Source organism: Sapajus apella, unplaced genomic scaffold, assembly GCF_009761245.1.
Source record: "Sapajus apella isolate SASKATOON/1434 unplaced genomic scaffold, GSC_monkey_1.0 scaffold15, whole genome shotgun sequence".
In the NCBI taxonomy this organism is placed as follows: domain Eukaryota; kingdom Metazoa; phylum Chordata; class Mammalia; order Primates; family Cebidae; genus Sapajus; species Sapajus apella.
This window is the reverse complement of record NW_022436955.1, coordinates 1,753,635-1,778,393: the sequence shown is the minus strand read 5'-3', so window position 1 is coordinate 1,778,393 and position 24,759 is coordinate 1,753,635. Positions and strand designations below refer to the sequence as shown.

Below are 24,759 nucleotides of genomic sequence, written 5' to 3'. Positions count from 1 at the left end.
GGGAAGGAATGGGGAGGGGAGGAGAGGGGAGTGGGGAGGGGAGGGGAGGGGAGGGGAGTGGGGAGGGGAGGGGAGGGGAATAGAGGGAAGGGGAGGGGGGGGGGGGAGAGAGGGGGGGTGGGGAAGGGAGGGGACGTAGGGAGTGGAGAGGAGGGGACGGGAGGGGCTGAGCCAGAGGAGCTGGCTGTGCCCCACAATGCAGCCCATACCCTCCCTACCTTTAGTTGCATCCCAGAAGACACAGGTGAAGGTCATGTTCTGAAACCAAAGAATGGGAGTCAGGAGACAGGAAAGGGGAAGGTTGGGGGAGGGGAGGGGAAGCGGGAGGACGCTGTGCTCCCTTGGGTCCTAGCGGAGTGTGCGTGAGGTAGAAAGCAAGCTTCACGCCCATGGGCTGCATAGAAAAATTAAGTGCATCATTTGATGAGCCCTTGGCCGACTGCGGTGTGGGGCTGTGGGCGGGGCGGGGGTTTGCCTGTTTGTGTGCATGTGCGTGTGTCAGGGAGCCTGCATGTGGAGCATGTGGAATGCCGTGCGGATGCAGGTGGGCTTGCCAGGTCCTCATGTGCGCCTCTAGGGTGTGTGGCCTTGGACCTAGGTATGTGTATGGCCCTAATGACTCCTCCTGGGTGGCTGTGGAAGGGTAGGGACAGATGTGCAGTGTCCCATGCAGGGCCCATAGGCCTGGGTGTGCCCACCCACCTGTCCGCCCCACAGTGACTGCCAGGCCTGGGCGGGGGACTCACGGGGGGTGGACGCTGGTGGGAGAAGATGATCTCCAGAGGCTCAGCCAGCCTGGTGACATGCATTCGTCCCACACTCAAGCCCACCAGGCGATTGTTCAACACGCTGCTGCCATCCCCCAGGCTGAGCTGGGGGCCCTGTGAGGGGGGAGATCAGGGGGTCAGGCTGTAGAAGGGGCCATCCTGACCCACCCGGGCTGGGGTTCCTAGCAGCCTCCAAGAACACATGGCCCTTGCTTGGAGGGCGGAGTTCGAGGCCAGGGGACCAAGGGGCTAAGGAGTCACGGGCAGCCTCCTCCCTGATGCTCCCGGTGGCCTCCTGCCTGGGCTGGGCCAGGTCAACTGGCTGCAAAGCTGTGCACATGGCCGCTCTCCGCTGTTGGCCTCCAGAGCTCCTCTGCCCTCTTAACTAGAGGGGGCACAGGGCCAAGATCAGCCAAGAAATGGAAGTCAGTGGGGAGGACAGCGTGTCCGTGAGGGTCTTAGCATGAGTGTGCATCAGTAGAGAGGCGGCTGGTGGGGGGAGCATAGCCCTCAGGGGTACACACGTCTGCGCATGAGTGGACGCACACCTCTGGGGTGTGCATACCTGGTAAACGTATGTGCAAGGGCATGGCTGCACTCACTCGTGTGGATATGATCACACCTGAGCACAGGGGATGCTGTGTGCGCAGGAATAGAAAGGACATGCATGTTTGTGCACACACAAGGACACACAAGGGCACATGAGCACCCTCAGGACACAGGTACAGTCAAAGGTCACTGATGTATGGGGTCAGACATCTGAGAGCCTGTGACCAGTGTGAGTCTGAAGGCCACAGGCTCTAGCGACAGGGGTCTGGGATGACCATGGGCTGCATTAGAAACACTAAGAGGCTCACCGCCTGCTCTGTCCCCATCGGATGCCTCAGCAGACACCAGTGACTGCAAGCTGTGGCATGGGGCCCAGAGGACCTAGCACTTGACCTCGGAGCTTCCCTGAGTCCTCACCTTGAAGAGAGTCCCCAGACCGATGTCCAGAACAGTGATGGCCAAGCGGACCGCAGACCTATTGCCCGGCAGGGATTCGAAAAGGCTCTTGGGAAGTCGCACTCTGTCAGGGGGCTTGTCCTCATCCTTCATCACCTGCCTTGGGACCTACAACCACAGACTCAGCAGCTCCATCTGTACCCAGCCTCCAACACGGGTCCTGCCACTCCCCCAGCTGGGAGGGGAAACTGAGGCATACTGGGTCGGGGCAGCACCTGAGGACTGTCAGGTCTGAGAGGCAGGACGCTTGGGGCACAGTGCAAGCTCTGCTCCTCACAGGCGGTGCATCCCTAGACAAGTTACAGCCCTTATGGAGCCTCGGTTTTCCCAACACAGGGGACAGACCTAACCTTGTGCCTGTTTGGCCACCTGAGGCCTGGGCAAGCTGAATGTGCAAGTGTGAGGATGGCTGAAGGCTGTGTGCTTTTGGCCAGGGCCCTAACAGTCCCACTGTTTACACAAGGCTTGATGGTGACAGTGTCTGGCTTCTGACTCAGGGAGGAATGGAAAGAATAAAACCATCAGGAAGGAAGTTGAGGAAGGGAGAGAACGAGGGCAGAGGGGGACACGCATATTTACTCTGAATGTGAAATCCTCCCCACCCAACAAGCACAACGCAGTTTTAAAAAACAAAGAATGGTCAAAATATTGAAATACATATCAGTGGTCATTGCAAAGCATATTTTTTGAGACCAAGTCTCGCTGTTATTGCCCAGGCTGGAGTGCAATGGCGCAATCTCTGCTCACTGCAATCTCCGCCTCTCAGGTTGGAGTGATTCTCCTGCCTCAGCCTCCCAAGTAGCTGGGATGATGGGCATGTGCCACCATGCCTGGCTAATTTTGTATTTTTAGTAGAGATGAGGTTTTACCATGTTGGTCAGGCTGGTTTCAAACTCCTGACCTCAGATGATCCCCCCGCCTCAGCCTCAAAAAGTGCTGGGGTTGCAGGCGTGAGCCACCGCACCCAGCCACAAAGCATGTTTCCTTCATTCTCTGAGCCCCCTGTCCCCGCAAAGGCTACAGCCTGAGCCACCCGGGGCCTGCCTCAGAAGCACCACATGTGCATTGGCACAGGGGGGCTATCATTGGAGCTGAAGGCCCCAACTTTCTCCTTCCCGGTCCAGACTCTCATAGAAAGGACAGGTGGGTGATTTCTGGGGCCAGTGCATAACCCAGGCAGAGGGCTCCACTGCTTGAGTGACATAACAAAGCGTTGAGGAAAAAATCTATCTTCCATTTCCCTTTCTTCAGACAAACCCAAAAGTCCCTCATTCCTCACCAACCCACCTGGGTGCCTCAACCTCTACCACCATGTCCATTTCTTCCAGAAGGCCGGAGACTTTCTGCGCCCTCGCTGCCCCAAGTATCCTCTGTGCCTTATCTCATTTGCTCCTCTCATTCGTCTTTTGTTTGTTGTGTGTTTTGTTTGTTTTTGTAGAGATGGAACGTCACTGTGGTGCCCAGGCTGGTCTAGAACTCCTGGCCTCAAGCCAGCCTCCCAAAGTGCTGGGATTGCAGGTGTGCCCCACTGCACCTGGCCATGTTCATCTTAAAAGTGGGCAGTACCTTCATCTTTTTACAGATAGGGAAACCGAGGATCAGAAAAGTCATTTGCCCATGATCACAAGGGCAGAGCTGGGATTTGAATCCGCCCAGCATAAATCCAGAGTCCACCCATTGAACCCTTTCCCTCATTTCAACTATATTGCTTCAGCAGAAGAGCTCATGGGAATTTTAGGCGTGGAGGAGCCTTAGAGCTGATTTTACAGGTGCAGCTCTGCCAGTCGGGATGTGGGGGGAACAAGCCCTGATGGGCACCAATCACAGGTTATAACTCTCTTGGAGTTTTGAAATATTGTTCAAGAAAGATAGGGTCTGAACCAGCCAAGGGGGTTGGGGAGCTCTTCACCTGAGAGGGCTTGAGAGAGAAGTACAGGTCTTCTGCGGTGCTGGTGCTGACGTTCTGGACCAAAGCCTTCAGGAAAGACATGTTCACCTTCTCCGTCAAGGTTTCCTCCACCAGGTGGGCCTCGTAGTTTAGCCAGTATCTGCAAGGGGCCAGGGACAGGAGGGTAGAATCCTGCGGGCTGAGTTACTCACTCCTTGGGCTCCTGGGGTGAGAGGGCTGACCCAAACTACCAAAGTAAAGACCCTGGGATCACAGCAGGAGGAAGAAAGGTGGCTTGGGAGCCACCCAGACTGCTCCTGCAGGATTTCAGCTAGGAGTCCCCTCTGAGTATTTTATGCATTCGTCTTTTTTTGTGTGTGCACGTGGTAAAATACATATAACATAAACTTTACCATCTTAATAACTTTAAAATGTCCAATCCAATGGCATTAAGTAATTCACAATGTTGTGCAACCATCATGCTGTCTAGTTCCAGAACTTTTCATCACCCCAAAGGAAACCCATACCCATGAAGCATGCCCCTCTCCCTTCCCCTGGCTTCTGCAATCACTAATCTACTTTCTGTCTTCATGAGTTTGCCTATTTCAGATACCTCACACCAATGGAATTATACAATATGCAGCCTTTTGTTTCTGACTTTCACTCAGCGTAATGTTTTCTGGGTTCACCCAAGTTGTAGCATGTACCAGTATTCCATTTTATTTTGTTTTTGAGATGGAGTCTTACTGTGTCGCCCAGGCTGGAGTGCAGTGGTGCGATCTCAGCTCACTGCAGCCTCTGCCTCCTGGGTTCAAGCGATTCTGCTGCCTTAGCCTACTGAGTAGCTGGGATTACAGGTGTGCACCACCATGCCCAACTCAAATTTTGTGTTTTTAGAAACATGGAGTTTCAGTATGTTGGCCAGACTGGTCTCGAACTTGTGACCTCAAGCGATCCGCCTGCCTCAGCTTCCCAAAGTGCTGGGATTACAGGCGTGAGCCACTGCACCTGGCCCTATTTCTTTTTTAAAATTCCTTTTAGTAGAGTCAGGGGTCTCACTCTATTGCCCAGGCTGGCTTTGAACTCCTGGCCTCAAGTGATCTTCCTGCCTCAGCCTCCCAAAGTGCTAGGATGACAGGAGTGAGCCACTGTGCCTGGCCCTTGTATTTCTTTTCTTTTTATGGATGAATACTATTTCATTGTATGGAGAGATCATATTTTGATTATGCCTTCACCCATTGAGGGACAATTGGAGATTTTCCTCTTTTTTTTTTTTTTTTTTTTTTTTTGGCTATTGTGAAAAGTGCTGCTACAAATATTCATGCACAAGCTGTTGCTTTATTTTTATTTTGAGACCGAGTCTCGCTCTGTCACCCAGACTGGAGTGCAGTGGAGTGATCTTGGGTCACTGCAACTTTCGCCCCCTGAGTTTAAGCAATTCTCCCACCTCAGCCTCCCAAGTAACTGGGATTACAGGTGCCTGCCACCTCGCCACGCTAATTTTTCTTTCTGTGTTTTCAGTAGAGACAGGGTTTCACCATGTTGGCCAGGCTGATCTCAAACTCCAGACCTCAAATGATCTGCCCACCTCGGCCTCCCAAAGTGCTGGGATTACAGGTGTGAGCCGCCGTGCCTGGCCCATGTACAAGCTTTTATTTAGAGACTTGTTTGAAATTCTTTTGGGTGTGTACCTGAGCAGCACAAAGAGGAGCCTCTGAACAGCTCTGGGGTGTTAAGAAGTTGCTGGATCAGCTGCAGGTGGGGAGGGTAGTGTTTTCAGGCCACTGAAGTAACGATCCAATGAGATTGCTGTCCTAACACCAAGCCTGAGAGCAGGCTTTCATTCATTCCTTTAACACATGTTTACTCAGTACTAATACAAGCCAGGTGCTTTTCTAGGTATCCTGGAAGAGTTACGGGCAACTTTGATTAGGAGTGGAAGAAGGAAAGAGAGGCAGGGATATTTTTGGAGATGGCTCCTGAAGACGTTGTATTCTACACCCCTCCATCTCCCTCACCGCTGCGTCTAACCAGTCTCTTGTCTTACTGAGCCTCCATTGAATCATCTTTCCCTCCATCTCCCCTTTCCAAACACACCATGCCAGTTGCTGCTGGTGGTGCTGGCTCGGCCCTCACTCCCACCCAGGACCCTGTAGTGCGTCCTACGGGGTCATGACTTCCTGCATCACCACCCCATCACCGTTCGTGAGGCCTGAGCAATCTTTCCAAAATGCAGAGTTGACTATACTCTACCTGTGCTTAAAATATGTCATTGCCGGCCAGGTGCGGTGGCTCACGCTTGTAATCCCAGCACTTTGGGAGGCTGAGGCTGGCGGATCATGAGGTCAGGAGATCGAGGCCAACAAGGTCAAACCCAGTCTCTACTAAAAATACGAAAATTAGCTGGGCGCAGTGGCACACACCTGTAATCCCAGCTACTTGAGAGGCTGAGGGAAGAGAATAACTTGAACCCAGGAGGCGGAGATTTCAGTGAGCCATGATCATGCCACTGTACTCCAGCCTAGCAACAGAGTGAGACTCCATTTAAAAAATAAAATAAAATAAAATAAAAAGTCATTGCCTTGCTGCACCCCCCATTGGTATAGCTTACACAATCCTTCACACCTTAGTCTCTGCCTATATTTCCAGTCCTATCTCCCACCCATAGCATCTCCCCATTGCCTCTTCCATCCCCAAGCAGTTTACATTGTTACAGTTCAAAGCATTGAAAGTTATCCCCGAATACTCTCAGTTCTGCTGCCTGTACCCCCACCATTGCTTAGATCCAACTGGAAAACTCCTATGCACCCTTCAAAGCCCTTTCTGGGTTTCCTCCTCTGTGAAGCCTTGGCCGACTTCCCTCCTGCGGGCTAAACTGGCACCTTGTCTGCCCTTCTGTATACACTCTGGAGTCATCATTATTTGGGTCTATGTCTGTCCTTCCACAACTCCCAAGGGCTGGGATAGGAGTGGATTCATCTCTGAATCCCCTAGATCAGTAGGGATCCCAATTGCCAGAATGGAGGTGTTGGGTCTGGGGACTGTGGTGTCAAACAAGGTGGAAGGGTGAGATGGGAGCGGCATTTTCTGGGGCCATGGGGGCAGATGGCCCCATCCCATCCTGAAAGCCCCCCCTCCTGGCAGCTTCAGATTCCCCCTCCAGCTCAGGGGACCCCCTTACTTCTGCAAGTTTCCCACATCGCAGGGCTCGCTCTCCGACTGCCTGCACTTGGTGAAGCACCCAGCCTTGTCTTTCAAGTCAAATGCGCCGTACTCATCCAAGCTGTCCCCCAGGCAGCTGTGTCTTGGCTCTTCGATGTGGTTTTCCTGACCTAAGGAAGGGATGCAGAGAGTGCGGATGGGCTGGACGAAGATGGGCAGCAAGGAAGAGGAGGGGGAAAGGAGCTGGGGTTCCAGAGTCTGGTGGTTGGCCTGGAACCCAGCTCCATGCATCACGTTAACAGTGCACTTGAGCGGGACGCAAACCCTCTCTCAGGCTGTATCCAAGGTGAAAGGAAATGTCCCATCTCCCAGAGCTGGTAGGATACTTTGGGGAAAGCATGTACAAAAGGCTTGGCACATGACTTTGTAAATAAAAGGTTTCATATGTTTGTGCTGTTACTCCTTTACCCCTTCCTCCAGGGAGTCTTCCTGGCTTCTCACAGTTATTCCACATCAGACCTTCTAAAGCCCTCACAGCTGTGGACTCTTGTGGAACTCTTGGATGCCTTCTGTCTTGGTTTGCCACGTTCTCCCACGTTTACACTACAACCCTCACGGCTACCTCCCGGGACAGGCAGAAAATGCAGCAAACCAAGGCCTCTTGAGCAAAATGACTTGAGAAAGGTTGCTAGCTAGTTGGAGTTTGCTCCGGGACTGAAGACCAGCTTTTGTGACTTTAAGCTCAGCTCCTTTTCACCTAACTCAGGGCATGAAGTGAAAGCTTTGAGTCATCTAGTAGCTGTAAGTCCCAAAGCAAGTTACTTAAACCCTCTAAGGCTCAATCTTTTGCCAGCAAAATGGAGCTAATAATGCGTTCCTTCCGAGTTTTGGGGAGAATTAGAGATAAAGGACATAGCTCATTGCAGTTGTTCAAAGAGTTACCACCTTTAACGGTTTATTGCACAACCTTCTGGAAATTTTGCAGAAGGCATGCATATGCAAGTATTTATAAGCACATCATTTTTTTTAAATTTAAAACAATTTTCATCGAGAAGAGTGGGTCCTCACTATGTTGCCCAGGCTGGCCTCAAACTCCGGCCTCAAGCGATCCTCCCACCTCGGCTGCCTAAAGTGCTGGGATTACAGGCGTGAGCCACCATGCGTGGCCAATACATAATTTTTAAATGTACGCAAACAAAATCACTTAGCTATATATCTTTTTTCTTTTCCTTTGAGACAGAGTCTTGTGCTGTCACCCAGGCTGGAGTGCAGTGGCATGAGCTCAGCTCATTGCAACCTATGGCTCCCAGGCTCAATAGATCCTCCAACCTCAGCCTCCCAAGTAGTTGGGACTACAGGCACATGCCACAATGCCCAGCTAATTTTTCATTTTCTTATATTTTTTATTTTATTTTTTGTAGAGACAGGTTTCACTGTGTTTCCCAGGCTGATCTCGAACCCCTGGGCTCAAGGGATCCGCGAGCCCTGGCCTCCCAAAGTGTTGGAATTTATAGGCATGAGCCACCATGCTTGGACAAGCAATGTATCTTGAAGAACTTTCCACCTCATTCTTTATATAGCTGCAAACTATTCCATTCCATGGGCATTGCAAGCCTTTTTTAACCAGTCTCCTGTTGGTGGACAATGATTTTCACAATCTGCCCTAAGAATTCCTGAGTGTGCATCTTTTCAGCTTGTGTTAAGAACTCATAGAAAACGTTCGTATCATAGGACTATCTGGATCTAACTATGTGCTTTAAAACTCTGCCGGGAAGTCCAGGTGTGGTGGCTCAAAACTGTAATCCCAGCACTTTGGGAGGCTGAGGTAGGTGGATCACCTGAGGTCAGGAGTTTGAGACCAGTGTGACCAACATGGGGAAACCCTGTCTCTACTAAACACAAAAATTAGCCAGACCTGGTGGCAGGCACCTAAAATCTCAGTCACTTAGGAGGCTGAGGCAGGAGAATCCCTTGAACCTGGGAGGCAGATGTTACAGTGAGCTAAGATCGCACCACTGCTAAGATCTCCTGGACCACAGAGTGAGACTCCATCTCAAAAAAAAAGAAAAAGAAAAAGAAAACATTCCTATCATAGGACTTTCTGTATGTGCTTTCAAAAACTGCCGGGTGTTATTGAATTTCCCTCCAAAAACTGGTGCACCTATTTAAAGTCTCATCAAAAGTGGGTAAGAGAGACTATTTATCCACATGCCTGTTATTCTATAGTTTACTAAACTTCTATATTTTTGCTATTCTGAGAGATGACATTGAATCTTATTTTCATTTAAGGAGTTTGAGCACCTGCCTGTATATTTGAGGCCAATTATATGTCTTCTACTCCGAATTGCTTTGCCATGTCCTTCTCCCATTGATGGTGGGACGTGGTCTCAGCTCTGCCTCCTCATTTTTTGGATTACCCTCCCCAGAAACTGTTAGGGGAGCTCCCTGTGCGATGGGCGGTGCTGGGGGTGAGGCGGGCAGGGGCTCATTTGCTTTCCATTTTTTATTTCCCTCTCTGCTGTTTGATTTTTAAAAAATCATGTCCACTATTGCTGTCACTTAAAACAAAACTGTTCATTTGAAAACATGAAGACAAAAGAAAAATAAAATACACGATAAAAAGAATGGCTGAATAAAGAGTAATGGCAGGGTAAAAACATTCGGGAGTGGATTTTGTAATAATGGATTCTACATGTGACAATTCGTTTTAGACAGCTTATAAAGGAACTTTAAATTTCTGTTAGATTGTAAAGATATTTATGATGCATTGTTTAATGGCAGATGCAAATGATAGATGAGCATGCATGTAAAATGATCCATGTTTGCTTTTATATAAAGGGGAGAAGAGGGAGAGGAGGAGGAAGACAGAAGCAGGGAGAGGAAGAGAGGAGAGAAGAGGAGGGGATGGGAGGGGAAGGAAGAAGACAGGAGAGGAGGGGAGAGAACATGGTCCGCTTGAGGGCAAGTGCCATTCTCTGCCATCCCGGCCCTGCTGTCGTGAATGGGCACAAGTGCAGGCAGCCTGCTGGTGGGTGACATCAGAGCCTCCCTCCCTTCCTGCCAAGAATTTCAGTGCAGGCGTGTAAGTGAAGCTCTTGGCAAACACCCTGAACAGAGATGATCGTTAAATATCTTTTCTGTGTGTATTCTTTGAAGCACTTCATGTAGACAAGGAGATCCTGCGCTAGGCCTGTGGGTGGGATAGCGCCCCCTCCTCTCCAGGCCCTCTGTGCTCTAGAGCCTGGCCTCCGTGGACTGCCTCATTTGGGGTTCAGCAAATGGGGAGTGGACTGGAGGTCAGAGGGCAGGAGGAGGGCAGGGTGGACATTCGCCCCTACCCCGCACGGCTCCCTCAGCCCCCGCTGGCTCACCACGAGCAGACCACCACCATTCCCCTCCCGCAGCCACAGTCTGGCTCCAGAAGCTCAGGTGGCCAGACCTCACGGTGCCGAAGGCTGCCCCAGGTGCCAGCCTGCCCAGCAACCACCCTGCTTGCTCCCCATGCCCTGCCCACACCTTTGTCACGCGTCCCTTTATGGCAGACCCCCCCACTGCATCTGTCCCCTGCTCAGCCCTAACAGCTGGGTCCCACATGCTGGTGCCCACCACACTGCGTCACTCCTGCAGACTGTGAGCCTTTTGAGGGTGGGGGCCAAGTGGTACCAGCAGGAGCAGAGGGCACCATTGATGCTTCTTGAATGAATGAGTGAACGAATGGGCAGACAGATGAACGGAGACTAACACATAACTGTCCACACAGGAGGGAGTCTTACTTCTGGGTGTAGACCTGTCAAAGCTCCTCACTTGATCAAAGGGCTGCGGCTCTGCCCCAACCAGAGCATGCACGTCACCACGCAGAAAACAGCATCACCTAGAGGAGCCTCGAAGGCCCAACCAGCAATGACGGCTGGGACCTGAGGCCGCCCATGAGCCCCGGTCACAGCTGCCATCGGTGGCTCCATTCATCCATCCATCAAGGGCCACCTGGTGGCCTGCTCTGTACCAGGACCTCCCGCAGCCACTAGGAGGACAGTGCTGCCATCTCCACCCTGTTTTTGAGCCAGGGACTGATTCACTCCACTGAATCTCCTGATGTTTGAAGAGAAGAGGGTTCTTTGAAGCCCAAAGAGGTTGATCTATGAGGCCAAAGCCATGTGACCACACACTGGACACCCAGAGAGATGGACATGCAGGCCCCTAACCAAGTCAGGAGCAAAATGAGAGCAGCCCACAAGACCCTGAGACAGGAGCACTAGGGAGGGAGCACTCAGGAGGGAGCACTTATGGGGAGCACCTCCCTCTGTCCCAGAGGGTTGCTAAGTTGCCACAGAGGCCAAGAAGAGTAAATGGAGCCGGTTAGGTGGGCAAGGGGTAGGGGGGCAGCTTTTCTGGGAGAGAGGCCAGCAAAGGCAAGGCCCGGGTGCTTCCACGGCCTCTGGAGATGCACCATGTGTTCCCGTGTGAGACGGGAAGGTGACAGGGAGGAGTGTGGATCCTGGCTCAGGCCATTGAGGACCAAGGGGCCATGGCTGAGACTGGGAGAGGGGGCCAGGTGGGGTGGTGTGTGTGGGAGGAGAGGGCCAGGCGAATGAGGTGATAGGCCTTCCTGGCCTCAGCTTCCCGAGTGTCCAAATCCCATCCCCAGGATCCCACAAGCCAGCTGGAGAATCGCCTGCCCAGAGCCGACCCTGTCCCACAGCCAGGCCTATCAGGGAGCCGCAGCCCAGGCTGGGGAGTCACGAGCACCCTCTGACCTCCCCTATCTCCAGGGCACTGTGGGGCAACCACGGGAACCCGAGAGCAAGGTTTAGTGGGAGGACAGGATTGATCCAAAGGGACAGGGCTAGAGGAGGTGCTGAGGTGGCCACGGGGGACTCTCGGAGGACACTTCCCAGACATCCCAACTCCTCACCCTCTCCTGTCCCTGCCTCTGTCTCTGGCTCCCTCCCTCCCTCCACAGGGCAGGGTGAGTGTGAGAAGCCAGCCACTTACCTAAGGCCAGGAGCAGGAGAAGCTGGAGGAGCAGCGCCCCCAGGGCCCTGGGCATCGCCATCCTTGCCCACGCCACCAGAGTCCTGCAGCTGTCTGGCCCTCTGGCCCCAGGCTTCGCGGAGCTGGCCTGCCCCCACCCTGCGGCCCCACCGCTCTGGCTTCCTGTGTCCTCTTTCTCACCCTTCCTGCTCAATGGCGCCATCGGTTGGGTTGTGAAAGGTGAGTGTGGGGAACTGGGCAGTGTTCCCAGCCGCACCGTGCCCAGGAGGCCACCTGCAGAGGGAGATGCTGAGCCCACCCAGGGATGTGCCCCAGGGTCCCACTGGGATGGGATCTACGAGGCAGAGGGGTGGGGGCATTGAGTGGCCACAGAGGCCTTGCCCTAGAGCAGACCCCTGGGAACTATGATGCGCACAGGCGTGGAGCCAGGTGCACCTACTCAGACCCCTCCTTTCACAAGCTGGGGGCCTCTCTGAGCCTCGGTTTTGTCCTCTGCAAAGTGAAGACGGCAATGGGGCTGCCTCCTAAGGCTTGTCAGGGTTTGATGAGACCTGCAATAACCTGAGCACAGCCTGGCTCTGGGCATGAGGGCAAAGACCCGGATGATGCCTAAGGCTTGAACCAGGCTGGAGGGCATGGGAGAGCCAGAGCTGGCCTGTGGCCTGAGCCTCCCCCACCAGCTTGGATAACAGGACGGACTCAGAGACAGGGTAGCGGGAAGACAGGAGTGCGGCCCCAGGGGTTGGTCAGGCCTGGCCTGACATCCGTCCTGACCACTTCCTGGCTGAGTGGCTTTGCACAAGCTGTCTGTCACCGGAGCCTCTCGAGGCATGTGATGCACTCACGGATGACGCATGCAGAGCCGCTTGGCTGGTGGGCGTGGCCATTGTATCATTTCTGATCAGCAGTGCTGTGAAATCGCTGTCTCCCCACCCCAGCCGGTCACCAATCGGACGGGAAGCAGGGGCAGCAAACACGCCTGGGCTTCAGCCTAAAGGAATCGGGGAGCCAGCCACTCGAGCTTCAACTCTAGAGGCCCCAGGGAGGCACAGTGGATGGGCCTAGGGCCACCTGGAGATCGGAAGGTGAAGGACACCCTGCCAAGGTGTGTGGTCACTGGCACCTCCCTCTGGCCCATGGCGCTGGCACTGCCCTGCTCAGCCTTGGGGTTGAACTGGGGAACCGCTCGGTCCCTGCTGGCCTCCATTTCCCCTTCCTCCCACTCAGTGTCTCCTGCTGAGCCCTCTGGGTCTGGGAAGGGGTGGGGAGGTGATGTCTGGGTCACTCGCAGGGTGGGAGCGAGTGGGAATCCAGCATGGAGCAGCAGGTCAGAGCCCAGGGCTTCCTGAGCCCCAGAAACTTCCTCTGCAGGGAGGATCGCGAACGCAGATGAATGGCGGGTCTGCCACTGCTCCACACCCTCCCAGCCTTCTCCTACACGACCTGCCGGCCTCCCTCCCAGCTGCAGGTGAGGGTGGGGTGGGGCGGTGGACTTGGATGAGCTGGGCCTGTCGCTGGAGACCCATCCTGGCCCTGGGCCCCCAGAGAGTCTCACAGGTACCAGTGTGTGAAGAGGGGCCGGGGGTTGACTGGGCTGGGACTCCAAGCACCCCACCCACCTTGGAACGTGGGATCAGGGCACCTGGGGGGAGGACAGGGGAAGGTCAGGCTGGAAGGAGAGCAACCTTCCCCCACAACCCTTTCCCAAAAAGGCCCCATGGGGACCAGGGACTGGCCTGGAGCCACTCACAGAATGCTGAGACCCCCGAGTCCCAGCGCCAGCAAAACAGTAGTAACCCTTCCTGCCACCTCCTGCCCCAGCTTCTCCCAATGGCTCCAGTGGGCAGGGCCTCAAGTCCTCCAGCCAGACCCAGCCAACATTCAGCCTTCAGCCACTCCAATTCGATTCTCAAGCTAGAGGGATGTTTCCAGATGCAGGCCTGGCCACGTGCTGGCAGAAAGGGTGATCCCGCTGTCCAAAGCCCCACAGCCCAGGAAAGTGCACGATAAGAACAATCAGGTCAAAGGAGCAGCACAGAGCTGTGAGTGCCCCATTCAGGGCCTTCCCAAGAAGGTGACACCCAACCCAAGATCCCTCCCCATTGCTTGAGCCAGCCTCGGACACAGAAACTAGACGTATGAGAAGTGGGAGAATTGCAGGGTGGGGGTGGTGGTCTCTTCCTGGGTCCTTTCCCTCCCTTCTGGAGGATGTGGGGAGTTGCCTCAACCCCCACCGCAGGACCTAGCCCAGCTATGGGGCTCTGAGAGACTCCCTCACGGAGACCTAGAGGCCTATAAGGAGGGAAGCTGGCTCTGATCCCCCCGGCTGCCCAATCCTGACACAAGGGTGGGGGAAGCTTGGGAAGGTTTGGCCTCTGTCCTCTGGAGCTGGAGGCATAAGAGGAGCCCCCCACCTGCAGATCTTATAAAACGTTTTACAGGTTTTTAAAATGTGATATTCTTCTCTGAACACCCACTGTACTTCAGTATCTTCACGTTTTAAGGGCTTCCTGTGTTCTGACACTGTTATATTTCAGAAAGAGAAACATGCACAGCTGTAATTATAAGGTTTTGGCCGGGCGTGGTGGCTCACGCCTGTAATCCCAGCACTTTGGGAGGCCAAGGAGGGTGGATCACGAGGTCAAGAGATCGAGACCAGCCTGGCCAACATGGTGAAACCCCATCTCTACTAAAAATACAAAACAATTAGCCGGGCGTGGTAGCAGGCACCTGTAATCCCACCTACTTTGGAGGTTGAGGCAGGAGAATCGCTTGAACCCAGGAGGCAGAGGTTGCAGTGAGCCAAGATTGCGCCACTGCACTCCAGCCTGAGCGACAAGACCAAAAACTCTGTCTCAAAAAAAAAAAAACAAAAAAAAAAGGCAGGCAGTCTGGCTACATGGGCCCTCATTCCTACAAGGCAGTGACCAACTGGAGCTGATGAGCAGCTGCCCCCTCAGCGTAGGATTGGAAGTCTCCAGTTTGCCACAGACCCCACCACTCCCCATGGCCTCCCCAGCATAGACACCAAGTTGCCATTTATTTTCCCCTTTTCCCTGGCTGATGAGGTTTCTAGCAGTCCACTTTTTTTTTCTTCACACACAGCCCTCTTCTCTCTTTCATGTTTCCTGATTGGCCCCAAGGTGTTTGTATCAGTGACTCTTTTAGTAGGAGCACAGGAAAAAGCTCAGAAGGAAATGCCCCAACATGTTTACGCCAGTTAGGTGATAACGGCAGCTGATTTTAATTTTACTTCTTGATTCTCTTCTACAGTTTCCAAGTTCTCTACAATGAACATGTACTTCTTTTTAATATCAAAAGACAAAAGAATGGGTACTAAAAAGACCATCTTTCCCATCTTTAAGGTCAAGATGACACGCTACCTCCTGCAGGAAGTCTTCCGGGATTCCCAGCCAGGAATGATGGCTCCCTCTCCTCGTGTCTGTAGCTCCTGGAGCTCTTGCTTCATGCATGCCTCACATACCATGCTGAGGGTTGGCAGGGGGAGTGACCAAGTCAGTCATCCATGTCCCTACCACCTAGCACAGGCCAGCAATAGACCCACGTGTGTTTGTTGGACATAATTAACCATGATGGGGGCTGAGTGTGCCTGCAGCTATTTGTGGGTCTTAGGGGTTGGCTCTAGGCCAGTGTCACCAGAGGAGGTTGGTCTCTGTCCTTGGAGTGCTGGGATGCAAACCAGGTGGGATTGCCATGGTCCACAGTTCTTGCCACAAGAGGGCATCAGGAGAGGCCGTGGCCCCTGTGAGGTGTGTGCTTAGTCAGGGTGCGCAGGGGCAATGCAGCTCAGAAGAAGGCCCAGACGGACAGAGGGACCTGCCCAGCTCAGGCATCTGTACTGAGCCTGGGTCAGGGGCAGGCCAAGGCTTGTGCAGTAGACAAACGTTTACAGCAGACACCAGGCGGCTCCTGGAAACCACGCCCCACAAAACAGCATTGGAATAGGGGACCCCAGGCTGTGAACGAAGGAGCGGGGAGGCCCTGGGAGAGGAGAACCCCGGGGAAGATGGAGGGAGGGCTGGGAGGTGATGGAGGGAGGGGCCTGGGCTCAGAGGTAGGCGAGCTGCTGCTGTGCTCCTGGCAACGGGCTTCTCCTTCCCCAGGGCTCTGGCCCTGAAGCTCTGCCCGGGGCCCCATTTGCCCTGGGTGCCACCTGAGGTTAAAATGACAGAGGATGCAGAACACCCTCAGGGTGATCACGAGAGACAGAGCAGCTGGAGCCACGTTTCTGTCCCAGGCAGGGGCAGAGGCTGTGCCAGACCCTCAAGATCCAAGGCCCGGCTCCCAGCAACGAGGCTGGGCCTGGGGTGGTGGGGAGAGAACAGGCCTCCACCCGGATTAGGACAGATGTGGGGACAGTCCCCCAGCCAGCATGGTGGCAAGCTCCTGAGCCCCTTGGGAGCTGAATGAGAGCCGAGTAGTCCCCAAGGCCCATTGAGAAAGCCCAGCCCGGGAGCCCATCCGCCATGGCAACAGCCCATCCATCCATGGTCCTCGGGCTTTCCCACCGGCCTGGGGCCGGGCCCTGCTCAGGGGCCACTGGCAGTGTGACATGAGACCGAGTCTCTGCTTCCTCATGCAGGCAGGCAGGTAGGCTGGAGGCCTAGATGCGGCTGGACGAGGTGCTGCCCGAGCTGATGGGGAGCCTGGCGCTGTCGGAGCTGCTCTTCAGAGGGGAGGGGCCGCCCTGGGCCTGCAGCCGCATGGACCAGTACCAGAGGAAGATGAGGAAGCCTGCAGGCAGGGAGGGCACGTGCTCAGCAGTGGGGGAGCCGAGCCCCGCCCCTCCCTCCTCCTCCGTCCACAGCCACCCCACCACCAGTGTTTGCCCAGCACGGGCTGTCGGGCACCCAGGGGACCCAGCCGCACTGTGCTAGGTCCCTGTGTGGCCTCTCACTGTGTCACGAGCCTCCTGCAGACCCATCCTAGTCATTACTCTTCTCTTTTGTAAACAAGGAAACGAAGGCCCAGGAGGCCCGGGTAAGGGGACGTGGCTGAGCCAGGGCTCAAACGGTGTGAACAGGCTCTGGAGCCCACCCCCTTACTCCCTGTGCAATTTTGCAACCCCCAAATTACTAGGACTCTAAGGTCTTCCCAGCGTAGCAGATGTCTGTGGGAATGGATGGGCCTCACTCCCAATCCTGAGTCCCCTGCGTCTCACAGGCAGGAATGAAGGCCTGAACGCTAAATAACTAAAATTTGGTAACATCTCCCCACCACCAACTCTCAGCTCCCATTCTAGGGTGACCCTGTATGGGAGGCTGGCCTTGAGCCCCATGTGAGCCCCTGGGCCTGGTCATACACCCCCTCCCATTCTGCACGGCCAGGAACAGGGGTGTGCCTGCCTGTGTGTGCATCTGAATACACACACACACACACAGGTACGCACCCAGGAAGGGACCCGGTTGGCATCAAGCCAGGGCCCTCATGACCCCACCCCGGGATCTTGCCCCTTCACCCCTGACCCACTGCCCTCTGGCCACGCTCTCCTTCACTGTCCCTCTTACACACAGCCAGTTCCAGCCTCAGGACATTTGCTCCTCTTTCTCTCTCCACCTGGTGCTTCCTTCCCCTAGACCAGGGCTCCTGAACCTATCCTGTGCATGTGTCCCCTTGGGCATTTGTGAAAATGCAAAGTCTGACACCGCAGGGCCCGGGTGGCCCAGAGGCTGATTTTCCAATAAGCTCCCAACAGCGCTGCTGCTGGTCCCACACCTGAAGTAGGGAGGCCCTCCATCCCCCCACAGTGGGGTCTTTCTGTTGTCTTCACGTCTCCTATCCAGAGAGGCCTCCCTGGCCACCCTTCTTAGGGTGTCCCCTACCCCAGCCCAGGCCCTGTACAGCACGGGCTCGCAACGACTTCTCGACTATCTGGGACCACTTTTGATGGCTACACACTTGCCCACTGAGGCCCAGTCTTCCCCACTAAAGCTGAGTTGCATGAGAGCAAGGCCCACACCCAACCAGCTCAGCCATAGCTGTGTGGCTTAGCACAGGGCCTGCACATAGTAGGTGCTCAATAAAGACTTGTCCACTATGGCCTGGATGTCCCCATTTTATGAATGGCATGACTGAGGCCTAGAGAAGGGAAACCTTCAGGTTCCCCAGGTGATCTCTTCCCTGCCCTGTGCTCCATGTGTGAGCACCCTGCCTGGGCCAAGAGACGGGTCTTCTCCTTACCTTGGAAGGAGGTGATGATGCTGAAAAGGTAGAGGACGACAAGCTGGAAGGTTCCGGAAGCAAAGGAGAAGAAGATCAAGGCCCAGGGCAGGCCAAGGACGAGGCTGAGGCCCAGCAGCGTTAGCACGTGTGACCACTTTTGGGTGTGGGGGCGCAGCCGCAGGATGTGCACCACCATGGTGCACAGCATGGCCGTGTTGAACAGAAACACCAGGCTGAAGAGGCCCAGGTTGGTGATGTAGCTGACCAGGGAGTCCCGGATCCAGCACCTGCAAGTAAGGGCCGGGGGCTCAGTGCGCGGCCAGCAGGGGCGGCATTCCCGGGCTGTGCTGGTCCTGTTTGTTTTTACGATTATTCACTGTTTACAGCAAGTGCTGCTTGTTTACTACTTACAGTGCTGATGCAATCTTAAAAATACATTTACGTCAACAAGTTGGATTGTTTAAAGGAAAATATTAAGTAAGTAATAATATAGATAGTACAAAAGTGAGGCAGAAATCACTGGGTCACAACGTGAAGGGCTGAAAATTTCAAAGCCACTGAGCCGTTGGGAAGGACCCTTCCCAGCCTGGAGCTCAGGAACCCTGGCTTCCAGGCGGGGCTCAGGGGATCTACAGGCAGGGCCACTGCCAGCCTGGGAGAATCAGGGAGTGGAGAAGGACTGGACTTCAGCCCCACTCACCCCCTGCCTTTGAACAGCACACTGGCCTCAGGGTGGCCAAGAGTAGATCCCTCCCCTCCTGGAGCCTCCGTCTGTCCCATGGGAAACAGAGTGCGGGAGGCTCATCTGCTTCAACCCATGCGCCCATTCACGCATGAGGGAACGGAGGCTCAGAGAAGCCGGCGCCCGTGCAAGGTCACCTGGGGAGTGAGTGCTGGATCCAGGCCTTTTCTCAGCCCCATGACTCTTTTTTTTTTTTTTTTTTTTTTTTGGGACGGAGTTTCACTCTTGTTACCCAGGCTGGAGTGCAATGGCTCGATCTCGGCTCACCGCAACCTCCACCTCCTGGGTTCAGGCAATTCTCCTGCCTCAGCCTCCTGAGTAGCTGGGATTACAAGCACGCACCACCATGCCCAGCTAATTTTTTTGTATTTTTAGTAGAGACAGGGTTTCACCGTGTTGACCAGGATGGTCTCGATCTCTTGACGTCGTGATCCACCCGCCTCGGCCTCCCAAAGTGCTGGGATTACAGGCTTGAGCCACCGCGCCCGGCCCCATGACTCTTAAACCAGTGCTCCGGCCACTGCCAGGCCAATTCCTTGAGGAGACTGGAACCCAGGTGTCTCCTGGCCAGCATGACCTGGGCTGCTCCCTGGCCTCCGCACCCAGAGATCCACCTCCCTGCCCCCATCGCACACAGCCACTCACATGGAAGGGTAGATGACACTCTCTGGAGTCCTATGCACAGCCAGGATGATGGGGCCATAGTTGTCCACATCCACCAGGGCCACCAGCGTCACCAGAAAGATGGGGAAGCCTGAGGGTGGCAAAGCATGGTGCTCCATCTCCTGCTATCTGAGGCCTGCCCCTTCCCTGCTGGCCTCAGGGGATCTGAAGGGCGAGGCCCCCTCTGAAGTCTGGGCTCCCGAAGCCCACCCAGCCCCATCTGGTGGAGAAGTTCTCCCAAGCTTGGACCCTCCCCTTCCCTATTCCAGCTTGGGTTTTCTATAAGGGGAAGCCATCTCCTCCAACCTTAGCTCTGCCCTTCGTCAGCCTGGGGGCCCCTGGGAGAAAGGCCTGTGGGTCTCTGCTGCAGGGCTGAATGTCAGGGGGAGATGGGAGGGGCAGACAGTTTAGGAGGGACAGCAAGAGTTCTGCCTTCAGGGACTGTCTGCACTAGACCTTGACCTCACCCATTAGGTGGAGATTGGAAGCTCCCTAGAGGAGGCTGCCTACCTCCAGACACAGCATCCTGACACAGAGCCACCTCCAAAGGAATTTCATGCAAATGGGGGAGTGGACAACGAAGGGGCCCAATGACCAACCCATGAGGAGCAGCAAGCTGGGGTCAGGGGCATGCGGAGGCTAGGGGTCTGTGCAATGTCCAAACAGACTTGTGGCATCAGGAGCCCCTGGGCTCTGGGTCTGACATAAGACGGCTGGGCCACAGGGGAATTGACAGTCACTGGCCAAGAACAAAGTGCCAAAGCCACAGGGAATCTGTTACCCGAGGTCCCGTGGGGTCCAGAGGCAGAGCCATTGCCAGTCTGAGTGACTAAATGAGTGGAGCGGGATTTCAGCCCCACCGATCTCTGAACTGGGTGCCTTTGAGCAGTGCACAACCTGCACATTCACACATGGTGGACCTGCTCATAAAGCCCCTTTGTAACAGAGTGAGTGATGTGGAGAGTTTGGAAGTGTTTCTTGGGGACAGGGCTCACCACTTCCTCCTAAAGGGGACATTGACCCAGCCAAGATGAAGGACACCTGAGGATGAGTGAAGGAAGCCAGAGAGATAGGTGGAGAGGCAGGAGCAGGTGCCTAGGTTTTGCCAGAGCCACGTGGGAGAGGCAGGTGTGGGGCCCCGCCCACTTACCCCAGCCCAAGGCACTCAGCTTGAACAGGTAGCCAGGGACGTAGGTGCCGAAGACCTCTACCACAAGTCGGTAGAGATTGTAGCCCTCGAGGCCCATCCAGGAGAGGCAGGTGAGCAGGGAGAAGTGCAGGAAGATGGCGCTGGCACGGCAGCCGGGCTCCGAGGCCGTCAGGGCCACTGGCTCGCTGAGCAGGAAGCTTACGTCCAGCAGGAAGACGGCCAGCAGCAGGTTCATGTGCACCTTGATGGTGTAGTCCCGAGGTTTCCTCCTGCATGGCAGGGATACCCTGGTGGGCCAGTGTGGGAAGGTAGAGAGGGGAGTATGCCCACATCTCCTCCAGGAAGCTTTCCCAGACTGCCCCCCCCAGACACACACACACACACACACACACACATATACACACACACACACACACAATCATACCCTCCCCCATCCTGCTCCTGTGGCTGCAGCCAACCTGCTCCCCACATCCCCCTGTGGACCTACTGTGTGCCTAACACCCATAGACTCAGGCACCAGGTGCACGTTTAACAGAAGCCTCAGCCAGGCAGAGCGATGAAGAGAAATCAGCCACTACAGTAAACCAGACACTCCCAAAGTCGGAGAGAAAGCACTGGCATTTCTACCGTGTTGGAGAATCCATACCATCCATGTTCCGTGTCTGCCCATCTGTCTGCACAGCCGTGCGTCTGTGAGTCTGAGTGTGGGCTGTGAGCATCAGTCTGTCTGCTGGTTTGCAAGTCAACGTGTGCACATCCCACCCCAACCCCCACTCCAGGATTCTACGTGGCCCTTGAGGGTGTGGCAGAATATGCAGGCCCCAGCGTCACCATCCAGGAGTCCCACCCCGCCCTGCCCCTAACTCAGGGCACCATCTTGAGCTGGTCCTTTCCCCTTGAGACTCACTTTACCCATCTGTGAAGTGTGAGGATGGTGCCTTCATAGGGTCGGGGTGAGAGTTACGCTGATACAAAGCATCAGGCACAGATAAGGCACTCAGTTCCTAAGGGTGCCTGGTGTCCTTGAGCATGGTTGTGAGTAGCCAGGTGTTGGGAGTTTCTGCCCGCACCCCCAGCCTTCCACTGAGCCCATCTCATCACCCAGCTGTCCTTCCTCATCACCATCACCTACTTAGCTCCCCGGGTGCACAGCTGTGCACACGCATGACAGTCATATTTACACACACATGCTCGTGCACACACATGACAGTCATACACACATGTTCGTGTACACGCATGACAGTCACACACACATGTTCGTACACACATGTCACACACATGCTCATGCACATGCATGACAGTCATATATGCACACATGCTCATGCACATGCATGACAGTCATATACACATGCTCGTGCACACACATGACAGTCATACACAATGCTCATGCACATGCATGACAGTCATACAATGCTTGTGCACATGCACGACAGTCATACACACAATGCTCGTGCACACGCATGTCATATACACACACATGCTCATGCACATGCGTGACAGCCATACACACATGCTCGTGCACATGCATGACAGTCATATACACACATGCTCATGCACATGCATGACAGTCATACACACATGCTCGTGCACATGCATGACAGTCATATACAGACATGCTTATGCACACGCATGACAGTCATACACGCAATGCTCATGCACATGCATAACAGTCATATACACACACACGTTTGTGCACACATGAGTCATACACACATGCTCATGCACACGCATGACAGTCATACAATGCTCGTGCACACGCATGACAGTCATACACACATGCTTGTGCACATGCATAACAGTCATATACACACATGCTTGTGCACACACGACAGTCATATACACACACATGCTCATGCACACGCATAAACACAGCTTCACCTTCCTCTCCTCCTTCTTCGTGCCTGGGGATAGTGAGAACTGAAGGTGTCCCTCCTCTCCCCAAATGGACTCAGCACTGAGGGCAAGCGCACCCCAATTTAGGCCAAGCCAAGCACTGACAATCTGACAACCTCTGCCAATTCCTCGCCGTGTGACCTCAGGCAAGTCACTTACTCTCTCTGAGCGTTCCTTCATAGGGCTGTTGTGAGGATGCACTGAGCTGACGTGGGTAAAGCACTAAGGACAGGGCATGGCACGTGGGAAGTTTGGCACGTGTTAACTATCATCGTTATCTCGGGGATATGATTCTGTGCACCAGCGCTCTCGCAAATCTGCTTATTCAAAGGCAGAAATGAAGATTCTTTTTTTAAATTTTTTGTTTTGCTTTCCCGTCTTACTCCAGGAACAGATTCTTGGGTGGACTCTCTCCATTTTAAATGTTGAAAATTAGCTGGGCGCGGTGGCTCACGCCTGTAATCCCAGCACTTTGTGGGGCTGCGGTGGGTGGACCACCTGAGGTCAGAAATTTGAGACCAGCCTGAGCAACATGATGAAACCCCATCTCTACTAAAAATACATAGATTAGCAGGGCATGGTGGTGGACACCTGTAGTCCCAGCTACTTAGGAGGCTGAGGCACAAGAATCACCTGAACCCAGGAGGCAGAAGTTGCAGTGAACCGAGATCGTGCTACTGCACTCCAGCCTGGGCGACAGAGCAAGGCTCTGTCATACATACATACACAAAATGTTGACAATTAGTTAAAATGTGTAATTGCTATGTTACCAAAACACCACAGATCTGAGGAGGAGCCGTGGCCCCCAGGGGTCAGCACACTGTACCCCCCACAGCTCCCCTAACCACACACACAGTTCCAGGGCATTCGGGCAGGCCAATCCCAGGAGCAGGTCTCCACGGCTGCAGGCCCCGGCGGGGGAGTATACCATGGAGGGCCCCTCCCCTGTCCCACCCCCTCAGGCCTCACCTGGACCAGAGGTAGGCGGCGATGGTGACGACGCAGGCCAGGGCAGAGATGACACAGCCCACGTAGGAGAGGAGGCTCAGGTAGTGCCTGTGCACAGCGTCCAGCTCCACCGAGGACACCTGGCCGCAGGAGACAGGTGAGGGCTGGCCTCCATGTCCTCCACCCAACCTGCAGGCTTGCCCTGTGTGCCGGGCTAACCTGGGGTCCCTGGTGGGCCTAAGAACCTCCTCTCCCAACTGAGCAGAATGTGGTCCCATGAGTGAATTTTTCTGGAGTGGGGGCATCTTCAGATTTGACCACATTCTCGAGCGGCTTCTTGACCCACAGAGGCCAAGAACCCTTCATGAGAGAAGCCCTATTCTGTCCCGGCACTGATTACTCCTCTATAACATTTAACATGGGAATAGGTTTCCTGGGAGGGAATGAGCTTCCCGCACCCGGGGGTATCTAAGCCCCAGCTGGACCCCCACAGGGAAAATCCTACAATTCTGGGATCATGAATTCTGAGGTCTTGGGGGCACTGGAGGCCACCTCAGGGGCCTTATTAGAAACACTCTTGGCCTCAGCACTGCCAAATCAGAACCCCAGGTGAGGGCCAGGAATCTGCATTTTAGCACACATCAAAATTTGGAAATAAAGAGCTGGCTTTATAAACCAGCTCTTTCACTGACTAGCTGTGCGGCTGCAGGTACACTGCTGAACCTCTCTGCGCTTGGCACATAATAGAAGTGACCTCGGAGGGCTGTTATGAGGAATAAATGACTGATGTGTGAAAAGTGCCCGCACAGAACAAGCACATGGCCTGGGGTGCGGCCACGAGGCAGGAGTGGGGACCCTCACCATCAGCACTGCGAAGTAGGTCAGGTGGTTGCAGAAGCAGGACGTTTGCGTTTCTCTCCTGATGGTCTCACACCCAGCACTGCTCCAATGCCCGGGGCTGCCCACTGAGGAGGGGACAGCATGCGGCTCCAACCAGACCCAGTCCCCCAGGGCCCCACTGTGCCCACCCCCAAAAGCACGACTGCGGCATGCCACCCAGCGTACCCAAAGCCTGCCATTGCCCTCTCTTCAAAGTCCACCTTTCTCCAGGAAGCCCTCGGTGATTAACTCCACCTCCCCCTTCCCCCCCCATCCCCGCCGGACTCCATTTCTCTTCCAAATACTTGTCCGGCCCAGGGACCCCTGCATACTCACGTGTCGGGTCTTCAACCCAGAACACACACTGCAGGGTCACATTCTTCTGTAGGGACAAGAAAAACAGAGTGGATTCTGTAACAGTCCCCCTTTACGGGCCAGGCAGAGGAAGCCTAGAACACAGTCAAGCCACCACCTGCCCCATTTGGAC

At 54.6% G+C, this 24,759-nt stretch overlaps 2 protein-coding genes across 20 annotated transcripts in view; both read right to left on the bottom strand.

Annotated features, from left to right (window-relative positions):
• Positions 1–14,480, bottom strand: part of ADGRG3 (adhesion G protein-coupled receptor G3) — a 23,933-nt gene extending 9,453 nt beyond the window's left edge. Inside the window, exons 1-6 of one of the 6 annotated variants that reach the window (XM_032284011.1) lie at positions 11,815–14,480; positions 6,842–6,992; positions 3,682–3,820; positions 1,734–1,880; positions 747–881; positions 219–258 (exon numbers count right to left, since the gene is read on the bottom strand). In XM_032284011.1, the coding sequence (XP_032139902.1) occupies positions 219–258; positions 747–881; positions 1,734–1,880; positions 3,682–3,820; positions 6,842–6,992; positions 11,815–12,016 (814 nt within the window). In that variant the 5' untranslated portion in view covers positions 12,017–14,480. Of the gene's footprint in view, positions 1–218; positions 259–746; positions 882–1,733; positions 1,881–2,122; positions 2,471–3,681; positions 3,821–6,841; positions 6,993–11,814 lie in introns of those variants that run through there. The other 5 variants (XM_032284008.1, XM_032284009.1, XM_032284012.1 and 2 more) reach the window with 5 other exon arrangements.
• A 553-nt stretch (positions 14,481–15,033) lies between these two features.
• ADGRG1 (adhesion G protein-coupled receptor G1) overlaps positions 15,034–24,759 on the bottom strand; it is a 43,998-nt gene continuing 34,272 nt past the window's right edge. For 13 of the 14 annotated variants that reach the window (XM_032283998.1, XM_032284003.1, XM_032284006.1 and 10 more), the window contains exons 8-14: positions 24,609–24,654; positions 24,255–24,358; positions 23,415–23,533; positions 20,553–20,839; positions 19,385–19,493; positions 18,016–18,284; positions 15,034–16,569 (exon numbers count right to left, since the gene is read on the bottom strand). In XM_032283998.1, coding sequence (XP_032139889.1) covers positions 16,439–16,569; positions 18,016–18,284; positions 19,385–19,493; positions 20,553–20,839; positions 23,415–23,533; positions 24,255–24,358; positions 24,609–24,654 — 1,065 coding nt within the window. In that variant the 3' untranslated portion in view covers positions 15,034–16,438. The remainder of the gene's footprint in view (positions 16,570–18,015; positions 18,285–19,384; positions 19,494–20,552; positions 20,840–23,414; positions 23,534–24,254; positions 24,359–24,608; positions 24,655–24,759) is intronic. The other variant, XM_032284007.1, reaches the window with a different exon arrangement.